This window comes from Neodiprion virginianus, chromosome 6 (assembly GCF_021901495.1).
Source record: "Neodiprion virginianus isolate iyNeoVirg1 chromosome 6, iyNeoVirg1.1, whole genome shotgun sequence".
In the NCBI taxonomy this organism is placed as follows: Eukaryota; Metazoa; Arthropoda; class Insecta; order Hymenoptera; family Diprionidae; genus Neodiprion; species Neodiprion virginianus.
Window position 1 is genome coordinate 3715024 of NC_060882.1, and position 27126 is coordinate 3742149.

Here is a 27126-nt window from a genome sequence, read left to right on the forward strand (position 1 = left end):
TCGGCGATCACGAGTGACGGACGCACCGGCTCGTCATTATCGTTAATGCGAGCCTCCCCTGATCGGCGAATCCCCGCCCTTCGGCGAGACCTGCTCAATATGCCCCGTGTCGGATTACGGCAAGTCGGTATCGCCTTTATAGCAATTGTTATTTGTTTTCGACCCGGTCGAGGGCTGACAGTTGCCGCAGCGACATCTCGCGATGACCCTCGCCTTGCCCTCGCCCATAAACATCCCCGTGGTGCGGGGATAAAACTGCCGATTCTATCGAATTGATTGCGATTTACCGACAGATACTCTCTGCAATCGTATCGCCGGAACCACTCCTACACACACATATATATATATATGTACGGTGTGCTTTTTGTACCAAGGAATTCGTAATTCGTAGACATCGACTACCGTTCACCCCCGAGTGCTGTCGCGTCTCTTCGGTATCTCGGCTTTTTCGCGATTATTCAAGATTTAGTTGAACGTTTCCTTCAGTTTTTCATTGTTAACAACCGCATTTCTAGTCTCGGATTGGTTAATTCTTTACCCCCCGAATCGCGGTTTTTCAACGACTGGCATAATCGGAGAGCGTCGTTTAGGGATGAATTTAATCCCCGGATAATCCAAAGACAGCGTGCACGTGTGGACGTGTATATATATATATATATATATGTATGTATTCAAGAATATAGGATGGATTCGGTGTACGGAAAGCCTTGAATCCGCCAGACCAAAACCCCCCTCTGGAGAGATCCCTTTTATTTCCCATCTTTTCCGGGGAATTTTTCTTTCTCTCATCCTCTCCGTTTCTCTCCATCTCTCGTTCTCGCTCATCCTTCTCTCCGTCTCTATTCACCTCGTTAAAAACCGCATCTGTACAGAACTTTATTCCCGCTGGAAATCTAAGACCAACGAAATTATCTTATATTCCCTCGCGTCGGATGTCAAACGTAATTTGAATCAACTCGGCGCGTGCTGCAGGGTCGGTTTGGTTATATATGTTGGTATGTATGTGTATATAAATATATATATATATATATAAAAATATACATGTATATATATACATGTACAGCAGTCGCGAACAGGAAGAAAAAAGACACGCGGAGTCAAATTAACCTAGAAAATTGAACTTCAACGGTGAAACATGATGGAACCCGAGGCGAACCTTCTATTCGAGGGGTATGAATAAACTTTACGCCGCGAGCAACGAGGAATACCTTGACGAAAATATCAAACGGCGAACCGAGAAAAAAAAACTAAAAAAATAAAAAATACGCAAGCAAAACGAAAACAAAACGAAAACCAGCAACAACGACCATTTATACTTCGCGGATCTAATTCAACTTTTAATTGTCACTGTTTTACATTCGGTTCCCTTCCCTGCTCTATATACAGTACCGCAAGCGTTCCTCCCTGCAGGGCAGGTAACATCCCGCGAGAATTCCTTCCGCGGGAAATAAATTGGCTTGCCACAAAATTAATGGAATTGAACCTACTTTGCGAAGCACAGGCAAAGCCGTTTTCTACGTGAAATAAGTTTTTTTTTCTTTTTTTTTTTTTCATTTTCATTTTCATCATCATTTTCGTTACCTCTTTTTCTGTTTTTCGCACGAATTTAGAACTCATATCATTTCCAGTAAAATCACGTCGGCGATATGAACGTAATACATTTATGTAATACGTACTGTCTAACGCTTGTTAATCATATTCGTGATTATATTTCGAACAGAATATTTTTAGCGAAGTTACGAAGTTGCATTTACCATCCGCGATGCTCATCTTTGGCGTAAATTTTCAAAGTAAGCTTTCGTCTCTGGTCCAGACTTCGGTTTTCTAATTTCTTACACATTTACCTATTTATTCTTACCCATGTGACAAGTTTTTACATTAATTTTATACACAGCGCGGTTATTCTCACTCTACGCAGAAGACTTTGGGCATTGACCATGGTAGAAAAAAAAAAAAAAAAAAAGATAAGGAAACAAATTCAATTTTACACACCTAATTGTTCTCGCTAATAAGAATTATCCCAGGTCAGAGCGTCTGCGTCGTGTATATAAGGTATTTGACGCTTCGTAAATTTTCAATTTCATCCCCCAGCTGCCGCAGCACGTCGCGCGCACCCCTGTCACGCTAATTTTTCCACTTTACGTACCGCATAGAGAGATTCTCCTCGGGCCTTTGTCTTCAAAATTTCATTCACGCAAAGTAAAGTCGGTCCGATGGTTAATTACCTCAGAAATAATTAACCTCGCAATCGCAGTCTAGGATCTGAAATCCGTACGTAACAGTTGAGAAGAAAGAGAGAGAGAGAGAGAGAGAGAGAGAGAAAAAAATCCAGAATAATCAATTGGCTAAATTCTTTTTCAAATGCTTTTAATTGCACCGTTCGATTCACCATCATTGTAACATAACGATAAAAAATGACTTTAAATCACTATCAAATATGCTTATTTCTGCAGATTAAATCCTCCGGTAATTTTTAAACGCTGCGAATATAGCTTGGGAAAATTTCTATCAATACTCTCGGACACCTGCAGAATCATAGAAAAATATATATCTCGATGTATGTAAGGCCGTTCACGATCTCCTCGTAGGGTCGTTATACGGTACATTGTTTTATGTGTACAATACCTATTTTATATATATGTAAACGGTGACCATATTTTCCTGAAGCCCCGGCGGCGTTCTCGCTTATTTCCTTATAACGACGTCGTTGTCAGAAAATACGTACGCAAGTGTATATATACATATATATATGTACATCTAAGGAGGTAGAGAAATACGAAAAACGGTAAAGAAAAACAAAGAAAGGAAAAAAAAACAGAATGAAAGAAAAGAAAAACACAGGGCATCGACGGCGCTGCGATAACCTGCACATACATTATACCTATATACATACATACGTACATACATCCGGTATAAACTATCGGACAAACGAGCGCCGTTCTCCGCAACCAAGTTTTACCGCCGTTATGGTACATCGCATGGTACGTATGGATGTATGTATGTATCTATGATGTACGTACGTCGAGCCATGTGGTACCTACGTTGCATGGACCATGTATAATCGAATTCAGAATCAGGATATCACTATTACGTTGTGGGTGTACGTATACGCGTTGCCGGATACCATGCACGTACGTACGTACGTATGTACTTGTATTAATCGACGTCGTTCGTAGATGAAACATCGACGGTGTTCCGTTATACCGATACGTATGTAGGGGGATGATGCACGGACACTACGCGACGTTTCTATTTTACGTAGGGTCGTTACAACGTCGTCGATCGGGACAGAGACACGGGAGACTCGAGAAGAAACGGCCAGAGATCTTGCGGAGAGAGAGAGAGAGAAAGAGGGTGAGGAGGGTGGCGTAGGGTAGGAGGGGAGGAAAGTGTACGTAGGTACAAGAGGTGAAGATAAAAAAAACAAAAAAAAAAAAGGAAATACACCGTCGTATAAAAATCCGTCGAGCAGCTGAGGCTCCTTCTAGTTCGGTTGAATCCCGCGATGTCGGGCGGTAAATTAATTACCGTCACCGTGATCCACTCGAGTTGAGCAATCTTAAACTTGTCCAACTCGTCTTACGGACTCGCGACCCGCGTAGCCGTAGAACTCGGCGTGGTGTGGCGCTAAAAAAATGTTAATTGCGTCTCGTTGATTAACTCTCTCTCTCTCTCTCTCTCTCTCTCTTTTTCTTCTTGCTCCCTCTTTATCTCCCGTTTTATACCGGTAGAAACTAGAACAAGTACGTGTAGATAGGTATACATAGACCCGATAGATCGGTCTGTGGAAGAAAACTAATATCAAAACAATTTTTTTTTTCATCGGCGAAATCTATCGGGGCAGTTTTTGAAAGAGCAAAAAAAACTGAAATATATATATGTATTAGGGTGTTTTGGAAAAAAATAGTTTACGATTTTCCACCGTGGAACACCCTAAAATGATTGTTTATGGTTGAAAGAAAGATTCCGTGAAAAGATGAACGTTCTACGTTACGTGGAAGAGTGCGCTTATTTGATTTTTCACTTTTTTTCACATTTATAATTTTTTTTGTTTTGAATTTGTCAAGAAACACGTCCTAGCGCTTGAGTTATTATTTCTTTCCTGACATTTACATTCAACTCAAAGATCACGATTCATAACGCAACAATATATCACCCGGAAATCTTTGTTCTCTTGAATTAAAAGTTGACATCAAATTATAACACTATTTCATCAGATTGCATTAGTGATGAAAATGTCGTCGGATACACTTCTCAAACATTAACCGGAGACCTGATATCACAAGTGTGGGTCTTCTCTGTGACGCAAATTGATATTACGATTGATGTAAGCGATAAAAAAAAAAAAAAAGATTATCTTCACGATACTTCACGAGTTAAAAAAAAAAAAAAATAAATTTATAAAAGTGAAAAGGCAACCGGGCGTGATCTTTCACGTAACGTAGAACGCCCATCTTTTGACAGATCCTTTCTTTTAACCTAAAAAAGCTCTTTAGGTGGTGCCGTGGTAGGAAATGGTAAATTATTTTTTTCTCACACACCCTAATATATATGTATATGCGTGTGTATAACGGCATTAAAAATAACACCGATAATGATGATAAAAGTATAAGAATAGAATCCTCTCCGTTGATCGCCAACGTATACTGTACGGGCATTCCGGATGACCGTTTTTACGGGCGATAAAAGAATCGCAGGAATGGAAACGGTATTGTGTGTTTCTGAGTCGATAATTCGGGACTTTTGTCGCGGAAGAATTTCATCCGCAATGTGAGCACGTCTGCACATGGATATATACAAATACATATACATAGACACGTGAATAGATGTAACGCACGTTACATAAGCGCACACCTAACGTATGTACCTACATACTACGTATGGCACGTATCGATCCGTACTCTTGGTGCCTAAACCCTGCATATTCCGACTTTTACATACCGCATGGACGGTGTATGTGTGTATTTTATTATATATGTATAATGTATCCACGGTGCGGGAAATTCGCAGGAACCGTGTGTACAAGCTGTGTGAATTTTTAACGAATCCAACGCCGATCTTACCAGACGTTGGAGTTCTCCAAAAACTGGTCCGGGCGATCCCTGGATTACAATAAATTCAGAATTTATACGGCACCTCGGACAGGGGTGAGTGTACCTGCGAATTATACTTGCTCTTTGACACCGGATGACTGTTGCAGCGACAGAACGCGATTGAACGATTCGAAGAGAACCGGGTGTGCAGATTTTACGGTTATGAAAAGCGAAAGAGAATCTAGTTGTTACTATTATCTATCGAGTTTTAATAAAATTCGTTGTAGAGGTGAGGCGATTTTTTAATCGAAAATCGAACCATAAGTAAGAAGAAAAAAAAAAATAAGATGACGTTAAGCGAAGCGGGGATCAGAAATTTAGCGAGAGCGCCAATTTCATTTGAAATTATTCGAGCTGACGGGTTTCCTTCGCTTTTTTCGCCGGGGTTTTTTTGGCCGTCTTCTTATACTTCCCGGTCTTGAACTTGTCCTGCGGAGGGTAATAAAATCGTTTTTACCTTACGTACGTCGAAGACGACGACGACGAAGCGACGCGACGTTCCGCAACGGGACACGTTCCAATATCTTGCAAATTCAACCGATTTAATATACGCGAGCCTGGTTTCACCTCCTTATGTGAGATCCTAGGATACGATGGAGGCGGTAGAAGAAACCCTGTCCCGCCCCTCGAACGTCGCGTCTCCACCGAAACAAGTAAGATATTTGAATTCCAACGCGCAATTCGGATTTAGCCGAATATTTACACTCTCAATATATTTGAACTCCCAATGATTCCGCGGGGCCACCTGCGGCAGGCATTCGGATCGGATTCTCGAATCGTTAAAACGGTCTATCGAAGGGGAAAATTCTTATATTGCAGGATCGTTCGAATTGTTCCAACTGCGTCGAATCAAGTCTCGCGACGAAAGAACGAAAGCGAAATATTTACTTGCGATTTTGAAATCAACAGACGCTCGTTCCCAAAAAATTGTCGCAAGAGCGTAAAAGTTTAACAAAAAGATGAAATTTCATTCGGATATGAAAGTTGTACCCTTTATTACAAGGGGTGGAAAATATTTACACATTTCGTCAACTCCTGCAACAATTACTTCTACCACGTGACCGGGTTTTCAATATCCGTCGATCGGTTGAAATTGCGAATCGTATAACGATATCACAGGAGGGACGCACACATGCAGACAGGTAGACACGTGTGCCTAGGCTGGTAGACGGTGTGGTGGTTAGATGTGATTAAGACAGCGCTCGTTAATCACGAGAGGAAGAAGGAAGGGAAAAGAAAAGATGGTGAAAGAAAAAAAAAAGAAAAAAAAAAGAAAAGAAGGGAAGAGAAAATAAGAGAAAAGATAAAGAAGGATGGGAAGAAAGAAAGAAAGCCGAGTAGAGAGTCGGATCGATCCCTGTGCCCCTGGACGTCACGTTAACTAATTGAAGCGCTCGAGTTAATGGCGAGACGAAGTCGCGTGAACGAGAATCCGGAACAACAATAAAGAAAATCATGGTATGGAGGAGGAGTCGGGCACCCTGCAGAACCACCCCTGCACGTCCGTCGCTCGGAAGCATTGTCCGTAAAACAATGCCGCTGAGGTTCGCTTTGCTTTGTATTTTCGGTACGTAGTTCGTAAGCAAATTAGAACGGGGCACGTGTCTCTCTGTCCGTCTGTGTCGTCCTCGTCGCCGACGGATTTGCAAGCCCTCCGACCCCCGCGCTCTCCTTTCTCTCCCTTCTCTCTTTCCTCTCGGAAATACATTCCGCTTGACGGTTCTGCGACACGTCCTTGTTTGCCCAGAGGTACGTACGTACGTAACTGCAATTAAGCCAGTTTATTGGCCGAGGGTGGCGCACGGTTGGTATCCTTATATCCGTCGTTGCGGGGGTTGGCTCAGTCGACGAGGATCGATGCAATTTTGTACGGAACGATTGCGGCTCACGCCGTTTTCGAACCCTCCGGCTATTCGCATTAGTGGAACTGTTGCGAGATTAGAAAAAAGGGGTGAAACCGTCAGAGGGACGGGCCTTCGGAGGCCCCAAGGAGATCTCTTATTGCGACTATCTTTGATGTCGAACGATCCCGAAGCGTAAGGCGAGCGCTAACGAGAGGATGCTGAAACAATTTCGAATGTAGGAAAATCGTTCGGGGATTCGTAAACAAATCTTTCGTTATTATTATCAAATTTAAATCGAGCAAAACATGATTTGTTAACTTTTAACAAATTTCTATCGATCGTTGTTTGACTCGATTAAAGTTTGATAATAATAAGAAAAAAATTATTTCCTCATGTCCGCAAACGTACGTTTCTTAACGGTACATAAATTCTTTTCTCACAATCAGTGATACGGCGAGACGACAATTATTTCGTATTACTGTTATGTCTGGGTGAAATTTAATGAAAAAATACTGTTTTGTCGCGAGCGAAAATCTCGCCAAAGAATATCCCCCTCACCCATTCGACTAAATATTCCGCGAGTCCTGCGCGTATACAATCCGTGAAAAAATAATTTCGCGGTCCATTCTCACCGGTGACTGAGGTCGGTGGGTTTTTACACGCGTATTTTTGCCTTGGTGGTAATATTCTCCGGTCGGAGAGAGAATAAGTGAAAGCGAGAGAGAGAGAGAGAGAGAGAGAGTGAGAGAAAGTCAGACTGAAAAAAGTGCTAGCTTCGCGACGTAAAGCTATTGAATTATTGGGCATACGCGTGTTATACGCGGGCTATTTTGGTGCCCCAGGATAACGTGCTTCGTAAAATTTATGTAACGCGGTATTACCATTGTTATTATTAACTGCGGAGACAGGTTGCCACGTAACCCGTGCTCAGCTGTGAGGCGAAAATGTAAAATCGTCCAGAGGGAAAAATTTTACAACGTGACATTAGACGCGTGAAAATTTCTCCGACGTTGAAACGACGACGCCAATATGTGCGCTGCGAGATCAAACGATGAAATATTATAGCAATAACCGTGACAAACGAGGAGGTAGAAAAAGCGAAATTTCTTCGGCTTTGACTTCGGTACTCAGTTGTATGGTATAAGGGTGCAAAATCCAGATTATACACTCGCGTCGTTGTCGTTTGCCAAACTAATTACACCGGGTCAATTAATGAAGTCATAGAATTTTATCTTGCAGACTTTCGTGGGCCTTAATCGACGGGTCGGAATCGGGGTTCAATTCGTTTCAACGTCGAGTCGTGACCTGTGGATCGAAGCGAGGGTGGCGACACACGTTGAAGACACGCGTGACCCGAAAAAGAGGTTTGACGGATGAGGGACTCACCGACACGGTCGATGTCTTCCTGCGTGTAGTAGTGATGCATAATTGCTTCCGGTCAATCGCGATTTTTTGATTACTTGTCAAGTCGAGGATGAGTTCCGCCGCCGCAAGTTGTAGGAGAAGCGTAAAATCGCTTTTGTAACTTCGCAAAGCACTCGAAGGGTTCACTGAAAGCTAGTATACGACGGTCACTCTCACTTTCGGTGATATTTTTGTGCAGAAATCGGAAGACGGTCGGTCCTCTCCGGTGAACGTTATCAGGAAGCTCGGAACATCGCACGTAAAGGCTCGACGGAACGGAGAAGGAATCCACTACGCGGGGTACTTTGTACCGGAAGGATGACCGCGGGTGCAGATTCTCATCCCGGCTAAGCTCGGGAGAGGGGGAGGTTTAAGGTTCTTGATAAAAATTCGGATAACGTGGCACGCACGGAACGCTCTCGATGTAAACAGAGACGATTGTTTTTCAGTCGTAGATCCGGGGGTGGAAATGCGGGGCGAGAACGAGTACACGGAAAAGCGGAAGCAGCCGCGGCGAGAACCGCGAATTATCGTCCGTCTTGGAAACTCGCATTTACCACGCGCAGCGGACGCTGGGTTAACCGATTTTTAAAAGGACGATAAAAAATCCGAAAAGAGAGCGAAAAAATCGTCGGGAAACGACGCGACGCGGAACATAGCTCAACGCAGACGTCGTGTACTGGGCGAACCTGCGCACCCGCATCGGCTCCCGCCGTTTCGCGCGACGCCGGGCGTCCTCAGCGCCCCGACGGAGCTTTTGAAAAGCTCTCGACGCCACCCCCGCCTCTGGACGACGCCGCGTATCGATTGGCCCAGTTGCGTACCTCGTCATGGCACACGAATCTTCTCTGACACTCTCTCTATACCGAGGTCTGCACCACGAGGACCACGTGACGCCGGGAATTCTTTCCTCGAATCTATCGAGACCATCATTCGATATACGACGGCTTCGAAGTTATTGGAAAAGATCGTAGAACGAACGCGGAACGGACGCGACGAGCTTTCGGAGGAACGAGGGTTTCTTCTTTCTTTAATTAATTGACAAGTCGAGGAATTTTCTTCGCCGTTTAGTTTCTGATACCGAAGACCGGGGTACGGGGATCGAAAATACAGTCAGCGGTCGCTGATCCTTTGGATTCGAAGGATCTTTGAACCCTCTCCTTCTCAAAACGGCGGGAAGAATTAGCGGAAGATATGGAAGCGAATAAAAGGAGAAGTGTTACTCGGTTGGAAAGAAATTGAATTTACAATTGAAGTAGTCGCGTCTCTGATACACTTCGCCGATTTAAACGAATAGTCGGGTGCTACGGGGAGGGTGAAGAAGGAAAGTACCCGAAACGCCGACCACAATTCCAGTAGCGGCAACCATTAATCGGATCGACTTGAAATTTGTACTGCAGTTCGGTTACCCGACGCTACCGGCTAATTTTCTCGGGAACCGATTTCCCGATAAATCGACACTTGGCTGTCACCGAACGTTTCTCAATTTCCCAACGGAGCCGAGGGACGAACTTTTACGTCGTTCTAGAACCGAAGCCTATTTCCTCTTGTTTCCTGCGGGTTTCTTTACTTCTCACACCAAGACACTAATTCCTGAGAGCTTTGCGCTTCATCGAAGCTCTTAAAATAATTCAGGTCACCTATCTTTCGAACAAGAGGATACCCGGGTCCGTCTACAACCTATACATACCTGCTTATATTTCTCATCGCTCAAAAAGCATCACCTGGTCAATGTTGGACGAGAGTGAGCACGAACCGTCGACGGAAATGAGTCGGACCGAAGAGCTCCGATCAGTCCCAGAGACGGATCAGACACCCTCGACGAGTTGTAACGGGGATGAATCGGGAAAGTATATTAGCGACAGAGGACGAGCAGGCCGTTATTATCTGCCCGACTGCGGAATGCATGACAATGCGAGACTGCAGCAGCCGTTTCCTAGGCCGCACCAACACCCTCGTAAATGTAGCACACATCGGGTTCCCGGGTGTCCCGACGCCCCAGGTTGTTCCCGTGGGCGCCGTTCGAGCACCGCTGCGGGACCAACGCTCCACAATACCCGGCTAACAAGATCATGAATTGATGAATCGGTGGAAAATTTGTAGAATCAGGGAAAAAAAAACAAAAAGGGAAGCACATCCCGCGAATCGACGTTTCGCTCGAAGCCCCGACGCGACGCGTGTTACTTCAACCTTTTCAGGATCAGTACCCGGTTTCTTTTTTCGTTCGTTTTTAAGTTCAGGCTTCTTTGTATATTGCGATTCCTTTCGATGTCGAGCTGTGATTTATCCGGAGCCTCACGCGTGCGCGTTGACGATACTTTAAAGAACTACATTTTTTTCACGTTATCCTCCGCGACGAGAGAATACGTACCGACGAATAGAACGCTAATTAAAAAGCGTCAAATTCGACCGAAAGTCAGGTGTTTTCGGTTAGAGATTAAACGACGCGATCGGGTTCGAAACGAGGGAGTGAGAGCCGGTGTAATTTATCCTGAAAAGTGAGAGGATTTGAGAAGGTGTTTGGATGATGAATGCGATGACGTGATGCAGCGGGGAGTCGGGCTTGTTGTGGGGAAACGAGAGGGTGGAGGCTGGAGGGGGGGGGGGGGGGGGCGACAAACGCACCCTCGGGGCAATGAAAAGGGACGATTTTCTCCAAGCCAAACTACCGTCGGTGATACAGCAACGAGCAGCTCACTCAAACCGTCGCGTCATATGTTTCGTATCATTTCACAGAAAGTGCACCGCCTGCCCCCGACACAATAAGATGATGATACCGCAATTATTCCGACGTATTTACGCATCGCTGAACAACGTTTCTCACGTTTCTGTGTGCAACAAATTCCGCGGGTGGAAAAACGTGGGCAGAGCGGAATTTCGGAAGGGTTGAAGTCACGAGATTTTCGTTACGCAGGCATTCGAAGGCGATTAGTTAACGATAAACTGGATTCTTAAAAATCTTCCTACAACGGATTGATCCCCGTGAATTCGAAGAGACGAACGGAGCTAGGCCGTATGTATATATATATACATATATACACAATATATACCTGCGTACAGTGTAAGAGAGAGAGAGAGAGAGAAAGAGAGAGGGTTTCGGGATGGCAAATTAATTATACGAGGCTTTGGCAGGTGAAGGAGCCCGCCGAGGAATTCATTACCCGTCGAAGCAGAAGAAGCTTTCGGAGTTTCCGCATGGCGGCAGGGGCGGAGAGTACGATTGGTGGCCCTGCAGCCTGCAGGGTGGACTTGGGGAAGTGATTTCACGGGCTGGCTGTACGGACCTTAACGGTCAAGAAGTATCCCAGCGCGTTGTTACACGCGAGGCTTAACTCTGTGCTGGAGGCCTTAAATACTAAAGCTCAAAGTTACTTATGGCGACTAGACGCGCTCCCAGCAGGTAAGATAAGAGGCTTGGCCCTTTATACACTATCGCCCCACGTCGCCTCGCCTCGCCTCGCGCCGAAGACTTCTTGCTCCGCTGGAAAATCCGCACGGTCCTTTCCTCGGCACGCACCTGCCATCCACGCCAGTTTCACCCTCAAAGCGCGAACTTAACCGGAGATTTCCCAACTTGAGCGATAACGAAAATCCTTGTTAATATTCGGACGGCTATCTCTGGTAAGATCACCCCCTCCGCCCCGTCACCGTTTTCTCGCATAATTGGTACTACAGGCCGGGCCCTCGTTCAACGTATACCAATTCCTTCGTCCTGGACCTCGTGTCGGGCCTCGTTACTTGGATAGTGCTCGACTCTACCTGAGGTACCTACTTCGCCTACTAAGTGCCTTGGTTACTTGAGATTAAGCCGGTTTTACCTGACCTTAGTACCGGCCCCTCGCTTTCTCGCGTCAAACACCGTGAACCGAAAACCTGGAAAATGTGCACTGTATTTTCTTCAAACCAGTAATATTTTACATATATTTTTTGTATAACGCATATGAATTGTGGACAAAGTGAAAGATTGTCTCGGATCGTCTTGTTCTTCTTTTATTTTATAAGCGATTCGTGTTTTTACTCTGCGCAGGTGATCGAGCCTGATGGTGCGGTAAACTCTGGAGAGAAGGGAAAAAAGAATGGCTTTTATTTACGAGGGGCACAGAGGCGTTCTGCCGACAAGCTGACTGCAAAGAAACTCGGAGTTGAATACCGCGAGGAACGGAGTTAGGGGTGGCAGGAGCAACTCGCTGGGGGAAGAAGAAACGTATTTCCCGGCGGGAAGACGCAGGAATTACCGTGGAAAGGAGAAAAATAATGAAATCTCTCCTGAAAATCTGTTATTCCGCGTGTAAGTACGATTCAATCTTGTTTAAACATGTTTCAATATCCTCCTCACTTGTGAATTCAGCCATCTGGTTTTGATCAATTTTTTGCAATAGAAAATTATATAAATCGTTTGAAAAAATTGTAAATTATAACCGCGTGTTATCGTGTATCGAAGTCAAAGAATTATTTCTCTCCTCGCCTCTCCGTTCTCTTGAGCAAAAACGAATCGTATAAATTAGTAAGACGCCGAGTTTGCCTCTTTATTATACAATCCGTGGCATCGATTGGAATCACTCGGGGTTTAATTTTCGAGTATATCGTTGAACTTGAGGGGGCTGGTTTGAAAACTTTAATCCACCCTGTAATTTATTGGCGGTATTTCTTATCGAGTGCCATACCTTATCCATGTAACGTACTACGTAACGAGAGCCAATTTGACCCATGATTTTCTAAGGCGTCGTTAACCCTCAACGCCGAGTACTTTGCTTCGTAATTTTATCTCCCTCTTCAGCTGAGGATAAAAACAATTTTTTTTACAAAGTAAAAAACAAAAACGAGAGAAGAAAAAAATAAAATAAAAAATCGCGGAGAGCCCTGATCATATTCCGGAAGCTTGCAACGGCGACAACACCGGTAGGTGTACGCCTCGAGCTGTGCTTTATGAGGAACGTTGGGGGCGTGGAAGAGATCCGCCGCCCGAGGATCAACGTCATCCGGCAAACAACCGGAGGACCAAATGGTAATGGCTGCAGCAATATTGTACGCAATTACAATGACTCAGGCTATAAGACGTTGCCACGGAGGAGGATCAAGGACGGAAATCCTGATCCCGTCGCCAACCCTCGCAGTCGTTGTAAACGTTCCTCGAAGATCAATTCAACTGCACATTCTGTTCCGTTATACCTACAAATCATAAGACGCGCGATATCCCCCGATTTATTCCATTTACATAATAACGTGTTCGAACTACAACGCTTAGCATGTGTGATTTAATCTACCGTGTGTCAAGATTTTTCTAATTCGTCCGAGGTCATTTTTACTCTCGTCATTTTGTTGTTGTTGTTTGTTTCTTTTTTTTTTTCCTCTTTTCTCGAAAAATGAACGTAATAAAGAAACAAACGATCGATGATCTGGCGTTATTGTAAAGGAGTAAATCGAAACACGAGAACGGGTCTTAAAAAGGTCGTACAGATTGCGGTTTTTGTTTCATTCGATTTTTTTTTTTAATTGCCACTCGTTCCAGTTAGCTGTTGGAAGAAATTCCTTCAGGTTTCCGATGGCGCTGATTGGAGCTGTATACCGCGGTACTTTTAAAAGCAATTTCCCAATCAACGAAGAGGACTGTGTGTTTTACGTCGAACATCAATGTGCACCGTGAAATGTGGCGAGGGTAGGTTTATTGTACGCCGTGACACAGGGGGCGAGAAGTGGAGGAAACTTAGCGAGTAAAGCTCTCGATGAAGAATCAGAGGCAGAGGCAAAGGCAAAGGCAGGAGATGAAAAAGAAGAAGAGGATGGAAATAAAGTTGGAAATTTTTAACGTAAACGTCTTGACGTGTCGTAGTTTAACGCGGCATCGATTAACACCCTCGACATGCCGTAGACCTCGTCATATCGATACAGAAATTGAATATGTATATATTCATTGGATTCCGTAGCTGTAAGCAGCAATTCGATACGGGTTCCTAAGCGGTTACAAATCTGCGTTGGTATATGTATACATATAAGGCAAACTTAATCGCTGTACCGGCGTATTTCCGCGGTTACAACATCGAGATTGGTAGTTCAATTTGTACAACAGGGCGCGCACAGAGCACGCTGACTCGGTGAAAATCGGCAAGCGGGTTATCGATAACGTGTTCGATATGAGGCTGAAGTTAGTTACGTTGATGTAGCGAAACGTTGGGAGGAAAAATTATTGTTTTGCAAGATTGCAGTGATTCTGAAGTAGTCGAGTTTTCAAATTGTGTACTTCAAACATGATTTACCGAGTTTCGGACGCTCCTGAAATTTATAAGTAACGATTTTCCGAAATGATAATCATTGCAATAACTTTACGAACTTCAGTCTTATTTTGTTTGACGGTTATGGTGGCTGAATATAATTTTTTACACCTTACGTAGGTAAAATAATGATGAAACTCGCGCGCGAAGGATATACGAGGTACACTTTGCATCGCTGATAGTAAGCATGATCGTGCCAGTATTTGTTTCACCTTATACCCTTAAGGATGTCGTTACGCTCGTCAAGGGAGAGCTTCGCGCGTTTGATTCTTGACAGTAAAATCCCCGGAAATCCAAGCCAAATACACGTAAGCACGCAATCTAAAAGCACTCGCTCCCACGTGTATCCGATCATCGTTTCTTGGATTTAACCACTCAATTTCGCGCTGTGAGATCGCCTTTGCTTCAGGATCGCTGAGGGCGAGTTTTTACCCTTGTTCGAAATTTCCTTCAAAACACGAAACCATCATGCATCCCCCCTGATTCTTATCTCCCAACAAGCTGCAAGTAACTACCTGTTTATAAGCGTGTAATTGGTCACAGTGCGGATTCTTGAAACTAAATATGCCTCGATTAGAAGCATCTTTGCCATAGGATCTGCCAATTAGGACAATAGAAAACCACGCATTTTCACGCCGAAGTTAAAAGACTCCTCTTTTGGCGTCTCAACGAATAACGCGTCTTTCGGCGAAACATACAAACTGTTGAAAACTCGTTTTCGATAAATTCCGACAAACACTCTATCCTACCGATCGTGAGAAATTTCTCATTCAAAATATGCCGGGCATTTTCTTTTTCTTTTTCAACTACCTCACATTTCCCAAAATAACCGATAACAAGTTGTCAAGATCTTTTTACCTGCAAACAAACAAATGCCCGTTCAACGAAACGCCAAAGTGCGTCAAAATTTGTATTTATTTTTTCTTGTTGAAATCCTCTGTTCCCGTCTCGAAACTTCTCCTTGCTAGTAGGAATTCGAACAGCAGGCAGTTGCCCGAATGATTTTTACGTTTTTTTTTTTTCCTCTCATCAAGTGGCGCGTGGTCCAGTTTTCAGCGGGTCGGAGGGGCGGATCAAGGATCCGGGGTTGAATATCCCGAGGCAAACATGCACGCAGCTCCGAATGACATAACATGGCCTACTCGACTCGGGCGCGCCTGGCCGAGAGAGTTTCCCCCTGGTCCGCTTTCCGAGGGATCAATAAGCACGCACACACCGGCGTTATTTTTTCCGTTATGCATCCTGCGGGAGGTGGCGAAACGTGGGATCGCTTTCCTTACTTTCTCTCGAAGGTGCAACAAGCTCGCGTGCAGCTTTTCCCTCTCCCTTTCTTACAGATATAATTTTCGTCGACAAAACGCTCCCGTAAATCGCCGCTGGGGCGAACTGCACTCAGCCGGCCGACATATTGCGGCCGTTTTCCCGGGAGCCCGTCCTGCGGAATTTGCATTCGCGGGAAGCAGCCGGTCGGCTGGTTCCGGTACGAGGCCCTTGAGGGCGGAAATAGTAGTATCGAGAAACATTATTACGCGCCTTTTGCCCCGCGATGGTTATTGTTTGGCGTCCGGGGCCGCTGAGGGAATCATGAATAATTTCATCCCTTGAATTGGCGCCCCTCTTCGTCCCGCGCCTCCTGATTTTCGGCGCAAGCTTCGAAATCATCGGCGGCAAAGTGTAGGAAAAATCGCAGAGAAATTAACAGAGCTTTCGAGTGAAAACGTCGTCGTTTGGATTTTTGGAACAGTGAAGGGGGTTGAATTTTGCCTGACGAAAACGGGTGCTTCTTCTTCGACTCTACATGCACGCCTCTCCTTATCTTTCGAGATCTGCGAAGGAGATGAAAAAATAATGACGAGTTTTTTTTCCTCCTGGGAGGAGGGATGAGGGGGTGAAAAAAACTTTGCTATAAGGTATAATAATACAGCTCGATGCAGGGGATTCGTTTTTTCGCCGGCCTGCTTCTCTCTCCGGGAAGAATCTTTTATAAATATATATATATATATACATATACACATACATGTACATGTATGTAGGTGAGGGAAATTGACCGTGGCAGAGATTGCGGGCTCGCCGAAGAGCAGCGTATATACATATACCTATTTGGCGAAGTCCCAAAACTCGTGGATATACATGACAAAGTTCTGATACTCTCCGTCATTTCTCCCGAGAATGTTTTTCTCGCTTCTCTCTACTCCCTACGTTATTTTTCTTAGATATTCTTCCGTTTCCTGGCATTCGATACGCGGTGGAGTCTAAAAATGATTAAAAAGGGGGAAAAAGGTAAACCGCGATTTTTCGACCGTTTTAACTGACCCCCGAGCAGCGCGAGCAATTGATGTAAAAATAAACGCGGAGCCGCGGATGGAGACAGGGGTGAAAACGACGCGGCGTTGACTCTAAAACTCGTCGCCTTAAAAGCTCGGCGTGAAGCGGTGACGTGAAGGGGTTAAGGAAGCGCCGGAGGAGGAGGAGAACTAGAGAGAGAAAGAGACGGAGAGAGTGAATTTCGTCACTCCTTCGCGCCTTATTGCGCTCTATTCTCCTAGACTCTCACTTGATCAAATAGAGAGCCGCTCTTCGGATGCAGGGGAAGAAGAAGCTGAGTAGGAGGATGAGGGAGGTGCAGGTTTAAGGGTGGTAACAACGCTGGTCGTTCGAGAGGAGAAAACCGGTCGATCCGATTCCGTCGACGCCGGTGACCACGAACGAGAGGCGACCGTTTGACCCCCGGAGGTGGATGTAGCCGCCAGTTTTGCCATCAGGACGTAAAACGGGGCGGGATTCGAGGGAGAAACAATGCGGCCCGGCATTGCCGCGTGCTTCACGCCGCTTACCTTTACACTCCACCGAGTACAAAGCCCCGAGTGAACGAGCCGTGGTAGGTACCCTGCAACCCTGCACTACCTATACGACAAACGAATAAGACCCTGGAATTGGAAAACGTGCGCTGCCCTAAGTGTTCTTTATTTTATTTACTCCCCCACTTTTCCGTCGCCTCCTCCAACCAACGACTTCCACCTTCGCCCTCCACCCTTAACCCTCGCACACGGTTCCCCATCGCTTTTCACTTACACCCTTTTCTATCGTCATTTATTCTTCGCCGACAATGCCTGTTGTTGTTGTTATTGCTGCTGCTGTTGTTATTTAAATATGTATCAATCGGGAAATTGCGATATCGATACGTTTTTTCCTTTTCGTGTATCTAATACTCGAATTACTTGAAAGGTAGAATGGCGGTATTATCGGTAAGTTAATGAGTAATGATTAAAACAAGTGATATTTCATTCGCTTCGTCAAGAGTGACTGCAGGTATCCTCTTAATGAAAAATAAAGTGAAAATTTATGAGATCGATAACGATTATTGTGAATATTTTTGCAATACCTCGATCACGAGGCGTTGATATTAATGAAAACTAGTCAGTTTCGTCAATTTTCAAATTTATCATCTATCAAATTCGATTACACAAGCTAAGCTTGATCTCGGTATCACCGTACCGAGTCGCCACAGTTTATTATAAAATTCATGAGCTCGTACGAACGCATGGAGTTTGTAAATTATTCCTGACAGGAGTGCATTTCTTGATGCGGCCAGACCTGGGTCGGTTTTCCGTTTGGTTATATAATAACAAGATTTGAAACCCGACAAAATGTTGAAAAATATTGTGAAAAGGGTCGAGGGCATATATAGACTTTACGTCCGATTTCCGTTGCATATACATCGTCGTGCATTTATACCTTTTTTTATTTCTCACTCCCTCTTCTCCTTCTTTTTTCTTCCGCCTCCACAGCCGTCCGTCATCCATGTAAATATTGTATATATATATATATGTGTGTGTGTCTTTCCCCCCCCCTTTTTTTTTTCTTTTCTTTTACTTTCACCTTTTTTATTTTCTTTTTCCTGTTTTTTTTTTTTTTTTTTCTTTCCGCAGATCGCGTCACGGCTCAGCGGCGCGGTAGTTTCCCCAGGGCATCGGGACTTCCCCTTTACTTTTGATACGTTTTCCCGTAAGTGTAAGTGGTTTGTATTGCGGTTCCGCCGCGCGATCGAAACGGCGCGGTGTTGAGCCGCGGGTCTGTCGGCCCTTCCCGTAATATTTTCTCATTTAATTACCTCCGGCTAGATTGTCGCCTAAGGGCTTGCAGCATGCGTATGACGCGTGATATAAGATATTTACAATATTACCAGCGTTGACGGGGTCGGTACGCAAAATTCTCCGGAAATACCCGCGTTACGTTTTCATCTCATTCCCGGGTTCTTTTCCGCTGGCGAACGTTCAGCTGCAGACGATATTATTAGACATGGATCGGGCAGAAAACTTCCTTTGGAAAATAATAGAATGTCGTCAAATCCCTAGCAAATATGTCCTTCGATAAAATTTGAATACCTGCAACGAAGGGCGGAAATTTGCCGACGCTGCACTGCAGTAAGTAACGTCGTGTGTGACGCGTATCTATATGTATATATATGTCGTCGATGCGAGGAGGTGTTTTTCGCCTCCGTGAAGGGATCGAGAGGGACGAGGGGGAGGATTCTTGGCATGCGTTTTTCATGGATGGAGGTCTACGTCAGTTTCTATAAACTTGAATCGGCTCGCCGTGCGAGTTTCGCTTGATATTGAGTAGCAAATTGAATCCGAACGCCGTCATAAAAGATGGATATCAGGCACCCGCCGCCTCGCTTCTCGACGTTCGTACCTGAACCTCGTTTCGTACAGCCAGCGTACATGTCCGCAAACTTTGAAAGGCCCTCGGGCTTCTCGACTTCACGCAGACAGGGTACTGTGCTTATTTGTCAAAGCCGTTTAAACTGCGCGAGAAAGAGTAAAAAGAAAGAAGAAAAAAAAAAAAGATGGATAAAGAAGTTTAAAAGAGAGGAGAAAATATATGCCAGCTAACTGTAACGCGCGAAAAGAATATCATTAATTCTCGACTCGGGCTGCAGCTGTAGAAGAGTTTTCAATCTTTCATTTAATATCGAGATTCTAAATTCTGTAATATCGATACAGCCGTTTTTATGCCATAATGCGAAATTTATCTCCGGCGGACATAAGCGCGAATCGCAGGAGAGTTGTGACAATGCGAAATGATAGATCAAATTGAAAATTGAGGGACAAGGGAATCGGGTTATTTTTACCATCGAGCGTTTGAAAAGCTCTACTGTATACGTATAACTAGGTTTATTTATTATTTTTACTTTTTAATCGCGACTGCTGCAGCTGGCAAATACGGGAGATACGCTTTCGGATTCAACGCTATATTTCATCATATCCGCGATGGTTGTTTTCGATTTCCAGTGAAAACATAAGCCTTCGCGTAGCCGGAAAAATATGCGCATTCAACATGAACTCAAGTGCGTGGACGGATTTAGGAGAGTGAATGCAGATAATGGACTTTATACCCGTACGCATAATATTACGTTTCATGCAGGCACGATGAATTTCAATCGAAAGTCAGATAAAGTTTCAATAGCAGTTTCAGCTCATTGTAACAGTCCGCATTTTTTTTTTTCTTTTTTTTTCTTCATCTGTTTTTACTCCGGACAAATTTCATCATCGCGCCTGCAAAGTGACGCGAGGGGAAAAATTGGAAAATTAAATATAGAGGGAGAGAGCGAATTGGAATTGCATTAGTCGTTAATGAATCGCTGATATCTTCGCTACGTGTCAAATGATTTTCCCCCGATTCGCTGCTGCTGCCGCCGCCGCCGCTGCAGGGGTTTGATGATGAAATGGGACAATCTAATAATTATACGGTAATACTCAACGCCGGGAAATCCCATTACCCTAATTGTTATTATCATCAAATATTTCACATATGTTTGTCACTTAATAACAGCGTATAATCGAGTCTTGCACGTCACGATATTATTCGGACATTTCCTTCCCTTCTCGTTTTACTTTTCGTTGTTTAAAAAAAAGTTTAACGATTTCGAGTCACCGATTGTGCAAAAGTCAGAATCGAAGATCGTCGTGAGAGGGGGAAAAAGACGCGAAGGCAGAGACAGCGATGCGAATAAATGAAAAAAGAGTAATTCGGGCCAAGCCTCGAGAAGGAGCGATTCGACGTGGCGGAAACGCAGCGGGGCTAATTTTAGGAGAACTAGACCAAGGCGAAGATCCAGCCAGCTATCGCGCTCGGATCGATCCTTGATCGCATTATTTCAAGCTTTTCCTAGATTCTCGGCAAGTTTTTCTTTGAGCCGCTCTCACCCGTCGCACCCGAAATGATTAACTTGTCCGCTGAGCCAAGCGTAAAAACTCGCGGCAACGCGCCGCGATTTTTTTGTCCATCCCGAAAATCGTGGAGAGGTCTTTACGGAGCCCTACGTTCCTTCGATTTTATTCTACTGAGAATCGAAGGGCGTCACCGTTTCGTAGATCAGAAGTACCTGTGGTGTAATATGGAGGAAAAAAAAAAAAAAAAAACGAAGTAATTTCCCATTGTTTTTCTTTGAAAATTTTAAATTTCTCCATATTTTATGCGTTTCATACACATCGCTCGATCTTGAATTGCCGATTTTTTTTTTTTATTTATTTTTTTTTTATTCCAAGTGATCTGTAAATTGGTAGAAAGTAACTTTCGGTTTATTTTAGCGAATCAAATGTCGTAATAAGACATACTTGAAGTCGGTATTGATTCTGTTTAAATTCTCTCGATTTATAAATCTCGATTAGCGAAACATGGTAAGACGAAGAAGAATTTTTTCAATTTTCCAATTTTTAAATCCGCCTCTCCTGCAATATCTTTCCAGTCAGTTTCACTTTATTGCATCCGTTTTTTTCCCCTCTCTCGTCTCCGGCTCGGCGCATTGAACCATATCGCGGTAATCCCGCGCCTCGACCTAAACCCTCTGACCTATTACACAGAAGTAATTATGGCACATTTCACGGGGCATTGAAGGTACATGCACGCGTGATCCTCGGCAGGTGTCGGATCAAATCTTTTTCACGACACTCGAGGCTGCCGGCCTGGAGTGAAGTCGTGCACGCGATATTAATGAGGCAATACCTTTACACTGCGGTGGAGGGGGGGGTGATGAAGGGGAAGGGGGAGGGGTGGAGGAAAAAAATGATCGACAACAGCAAGCGCGGAATCGCGGTGACCTCCCAATGAAGAAATCCGCATCGTTCGTACGTCGAAAAACAGAAAAAAAAAACAAAATTAAAAATAAAACAGAGAGGAAAAAGAAGTGAACAAGTAAACGAAAAGTGCAAAGCTGCAATTAGCGCATAACACGTATCCCTCCCCGTTCACCCCCAACCCCCAACCCCCCGCCATTCCTTCGTCCCTGTCTCGGCGGGAAAGAAACGCGAACGAATCCGCTGAATATGGGTAAAGTGGCGTAGAATTATAAATTCTATGGCGTCTTGTTAGCGTGTGTATGTCCACTTTTTTTACTTTGTTCTTTCTTTTTTTCCTTCCACCTTTATTTTTCACATTATTTCTTCATCCCTCCCTCCCTCCTCTTCGTTCCCTCTTTCTTCCTTTCCAGTTGACCCGGTTCACAAGGCGAAGCTGCTGCTGCTGCAAGGTGCAGGTGCAAGCGCAGCTTTCCGACTGCGACAGGCTTATCGTCCTTACGCTGTTTAACTCTGTTGCACCAGAGGCGATCCGTCCGATCTGTATTTTTTTTTCTCCCTCTCTCTCTCTCTCTCTCTCTCTCTCTCTCTTTGGCAACGTCATACCAAATTTTTATTATCGCGTACTATCGTGCATCCGTTACATCACACCCGGCTTCACACACGTGACGAATTAAACACGCGTCAGTTCGGGTAATTGGAATTCTGTACACATGCAGCAGAGCTGCGGAACGCTGCCCGAGTAGGTACCCGTAGAGGCGAGGTTCGCGCGCGCGCGTTTCAAGGCTAATGGGAATAATTAGATTTTCACGGGGATGCAATTGTACGGTGGACGCTCATGGCTGCTGCATCTCTGTGCTCGCGAGCCGGCCGGGATCGAGCTCGATTCAGCTCCAATTTGAGGCGAGGTCTTTGCCAGCGGCAAACCCGAATTGACCGTTTTTATTTTCCTTTTTTTTTTCTTTTTTTTGTTTCCGTTTTTTTCGGGTAGACGGGTTTTTCGAACGCTTTGCCCGGGTGTCATCCGCTGATAATATTCGCGCCTAACGGCGTCACAATCTCCGCCCCCTCCCCCCGTTCCAGAACCCCGTTCGCTGATAATACCGGAGTAGGGGTGCATCTGCCCCCCCATTCAACGCTTCGACAAAGCTGATACACCATGGATTTGCAGTTTGGTGCAGCTATGCGTTGATGCTGCTGCAGTTTCGAGCGTTAAACCGCGGACTGTAGTTTAGAATTAAAACGCGTCAGCTGGAATAAATTATACGTATAATGCGATGAAATTTTTATACATCGTAACGTTTCACCGAAACTCGGACCGTTTGTTTTCCTCACCGTTGTGGGTAATACGATGAACGCCTTCGCGAGGTGGACTGGATTTTTTCACTGATATAATTTCGATACCTAGTGGTTTAATTATCATTTTGTTTCGTGTACAACGCATTTTTTCTCTGCCTGACTGCAGTACGGTTCACATAGTATCGATGAAGTTGACGTACCTACGTTTCTTTTCACTTCGGACCAGGAGGTCTTCACGCAACGTTGGTCATGCGATTAATAAGGGCGAGAAATAGGGAAGCAAATTTTCGTTGAGATTTCTAGAGTGCAATTCTTTCCTCGGGGGATATAATATTTTTTTCCAGACTAGGTTCGATACCCGTTTCCATTTTCATTCGCAAAACTGCGCGATGCTGTAAGCGAAACGTTGAATATTTCAACCAGCCGGGTCTTCGGAACCCGGCCGAATTAGAAATTACGAATTCATTTTTATTCTTACCCGAGAGGAGAAAACTCGATGTGGGACAGCAAGCCCGCTGCCAGCCTCGCCTGCCTTTTCCTATCGGTTAACTACATGACGACCACCCGGGACTCCGTCAAGCTCGAGGGCGACGAGACACACGGATGGAAATCCGATGGTTCGCGTATCGCGATGCAGTTTCTGCCTCGTTTCTTTACTTTTCTTACTCTTATTCTTATTTTTAGTTTTATTTTATTTTATTTTATTTTTTTTTCCGTTTTCCCTCGCCGACCTACATTTTTCATACAGAACCGTCTTCTTCGTGTCGTCATTCCTGCAATGCTTGCGTGATTCTAATGTGGAAAATTTTTACCAATAGTTGTTCATGCTTGAAGAAATCGTGAATATAAACAATTGGAAATGAAATTGCATTGAGCAAACGGAATTCAAGCGACTGATATATTCGTTGAAATAACGATGAATAAATCGGAATGTTAGTGAAAAGATTGGAAATTATTGCGAATCGTATCATCGGGTAAAATGAATAAATCAAAGTCACTCGAAATAAATGTTAACGAATTGATACGATTCGTTCGATTTCCAAACGAACGATACACCTCGGTTACAATATTACTAAAATAAACGCCGATCGAATAATGAAAAATGATTTTTCCACCAAATGATACTTGAATCCTTTCCAAGCCTCTCGGGAATCTCGCTAAAACTACGGAAATAACGCCAACGCACGTATTGTAAATTTGCAACTTCCAGGCAGTGGGAGGTAGAGAAGGGTGGAAAGGAGGGGGCGTCGATTGAAGCAGCAGAGCTCGCACTGCGGAGTTCTCTGGAAGCGATGCCGAGATGTGGGAAGGGAATCTGGGCGAGTTCCTTCCGCACAGTGGGTAGCAATCTAGATCTTAATTACGAGCCCTGTTTCTAATTATACTATTTTATTGGCGTAAATCGAGCCGAGAAAATCGTTCCATCTATTTCGCGCGTGCAATGGCGGATAGTTACTATACTCCATATACTCCCAAGATTGCTTCGAATTTCACGGGGATTTTGAGGTCCTGCAGGATATCCTACCGCCGGAATCCCATTATCTTGCCGCGTCACTGAACGCTCGATTTTCGAGAGCTTCGGCACCGCTCAAAATCAATCAGCCACGTGAATTAGAATTTTGCGTTGCTTTATTTATTTTTCTAACCTTGCCTGTTTTCCTGATAAATTGGTTTTTTTTTTCCAATTTTCCTCTTCTTCGCCATTCATTTATTTCGATAAAGGAAGTTTGCTATTCGAACGAAAAAAAAAAAGAAATCGGGACGACGCGACCGCCGCGCGATTCTTAACCAAGGATCGTAATTCGCTCTAATCCAATTACCGGTACGGTGGGAATAAGTTAGCCATAGTCTCCGTTAAGAGCGCGATTTCTAAACAAGGCACGATCAGAGGCCACCTCCGGGGCTTCGTATTCTTTCTATTCTTTAACCGCATTAAACCAGCTAATTCCAAAGTCAAATAAAGAGTTTTACCCGGAACGGGTCAAGGGGGAGAGATTTCCGGGAAGAAAGGGAACGAAAGGAAGGAAGAAAGAAGGAAAGAGAAAATTGTAAGACGTGGAGGAGGATCAGCAGCGCCGAGCTAGGCGAACACGGGGTTGGAAGAGAGGAGCGTCTCTCTTATCGCCTTCGGGAACGAAAGTTCCTCTTTATTCTTCCCCCCCTCTCCCACTCTCCTTCTCATTCTTTCTCAGCTCCAGCTGTTGAACGACACAGAAACGTTCAACTTTTTACCTCGTTATGAACCCCGGCAGTTTGTCGATCATTTTAGGAGCCAACCTCCAGACGTAGGGACTGGATAATTAGTTACCAGTAGTATGCATACCTTGGACGTTTTATAGTGTATGATATTTCTTAAACTGTCTAATTGCCAGAGGCTCCGATCATCTTCGGGAATGTTATGACAGTGACGATTAGACGTAAGAAAAAAAAAACGTAAAACCTTTCGAATTATTATCGTATCTTCTTTCAATGGTTTTTCCCTACATCGTATGTCCTTTTATAAAAACCAACGGAATTCTCTATTTGCGGGGAAAACTTTACCGTCAATTTGGAATTTATTTTTTTCTTTTCTATTTTTTTTTTTTGGTGGTTTCTTATGGAGCAAATACTCGAGTTTCAGGATGTTTGAGATTCGTCGAGAACCGGGGAGAAATAATTCGAGTGATATACTCGGTGTATTGTGTGATATAGGGGGGGGGGGGGGGGATAATTTATTAACGCTATAAGCACTCGTTCGTAAAATATCGTTCCTAAGCAGCGGGACGCCGATGTTTTGTTGGGGCGTTCCGAGTGGATTTCTAGCCGGTTTAAAACGCAGCGTGCTTTTCGGTGTTCATTAAATGTGACTGTCCATCCCGACGGAAGGAATTCCATACATACGTCAATATGCCCAGCGACGGATGAATATGAATGAAACGGGTTTCCGGTCCGGTTGATCCCCGTTCCAGTTCCACATTTACATCCATATATTTCACGTTTCAAATGAGCGAAGCTTTACGCGGACGCCGCGTTTCATCCTCGCTTCGATATTCGAGGAATTACGTTTATCTCACGCTTTATTTTCCTCCCTCTCTCACTGATTAATTTATTTGTTTTTCACTATTGTGTTTTTTATTTTACTTGTACCTTTGTACCACTCGTTTTATTGCCATCTTGCTTTAATGTTTTTAATATCTTTACATATTTATTTCTCTTCTTTTATTTTTTTTATTTTGTTTAATTTTACTTCACTTACACGTTCATTTGTGCTTATTCATATATCTAGTCTTTTCTACATTTTATGTGTATTTCTATTTATTATTACATTTAAGAATCGCTTCTCACCTACTAATTTTTCTTGCTTCCTTACTATTAAGCTTACGAATTATCAATTTTTTTTCTTTCCGTTTTATCTACGCACTGTTTACATTCCCATCCGAGGAGACTCGTCTCAGAGCGAATAAACGCCTCTCTCTCTCTCTCATTCTCTCTCTGTACTCTCTTCTGCTTTGGAATCAGGGAAAGCGGACTTGAATGTGAAGAAGCTTGGCGAGTTATTAACATTTCCCTTTTTCTGAAGGGTTGAGGTGGGTGGTTCAATATTTCTTTCACCCCATGCTCGAAGAAATATCCCGGTATCGAGCTTGCTTTACTTCGTATTTGCTTAATGCAGAAACGGCGCAACGCTGCGAGGTTCCACTCCAACAGGCACTTGTAAATTCCATGTACGATGTATGAAAGTGCTTTCGTACAAACCGACGTTTGGTTCGCAGGCCAGATATCAGCTCGAATCACGTCAACGAGACTCTTGAGCGCGTACAAAATTCTCGACCGTGTCTCGATTCGCACGTATTACATGTGCCTGCCTCTATTCCTCTTTCGACGAGAAAACTTTGGCCAAGTTTTCGAGTAGCAATAAGTTGACAATACGTTGATGTATCGGTAGAAGCCCGGACTTGAAGTCCCGCTCTCCGGAGATTGATTCCTCGGAAAAGTCAAAGGGGCACGCGAATAGGCGATATTATATACGAGATATCGACGAATGCTTTTTGCAATACGACGTGGCAAGTAAGAGTTTCCGTTTTCCACAAAAATCACAAAGCTCGGGTGTTTTCTTTATTTAATTATTTATTTATTTTTTTCATCTTTCAACCTCGTT

The 27126-nt window shown here is 44.2% G+C and overlaps 2 protein-coding genes across 9 annotated transcripts in view; one reads left to right on the plus strand and one right to left on the minus strand.

The window, feature by feature from the left end:
• Nucleotides 1-27126, minus strand: part of LOC124306788 (teneurin-a) — a 489347-nt gene that overhangs the window by 142136 nt on the left and 320085 nt on the right. Inside the window, exon 1 of one of the 7 annotated variants that reach the window (XM_046767803.1) lies at nucleotides 8324-8980. The exons of the other annotated variants lie outside the window; for them this stretch is intronic. Coding sequence (XP_046623759.1) covers nucleotides 8324-8363 — 40 coding nt within the window. The 5' untranslated portion in view covers nucleotides 8364-8980. Of the gene's footprint in view, nucleotides 1-8323; nucleotides 8981-27126 lie in introns of those variants that run through there. 7 annotated transcript variants of the gene reach the window in all.
• The window catches only part of LOC124306797 (uncharacterized), a 156293-nt gene that overhangs the window by 99304 nt on the left and 29863 nt on the right, over nucleotides 1-27126 (plus strand). The window contains exon 4 of one of the 2 annotated variants that reach the window (XR_006908685.1): nucleotides 12369-12629. The exons of the other annotated variant lie outside the window; for it this stretch is intronic. The gene's annotated coding sequence lies outside the window, so the exon portion shown is untranslated. The remainder of the gene's footprint in view (nucleotides 1-12368; nucleotides 12630-27126) is intronic. 2 annotated transcript variants of the gene reach the window in all.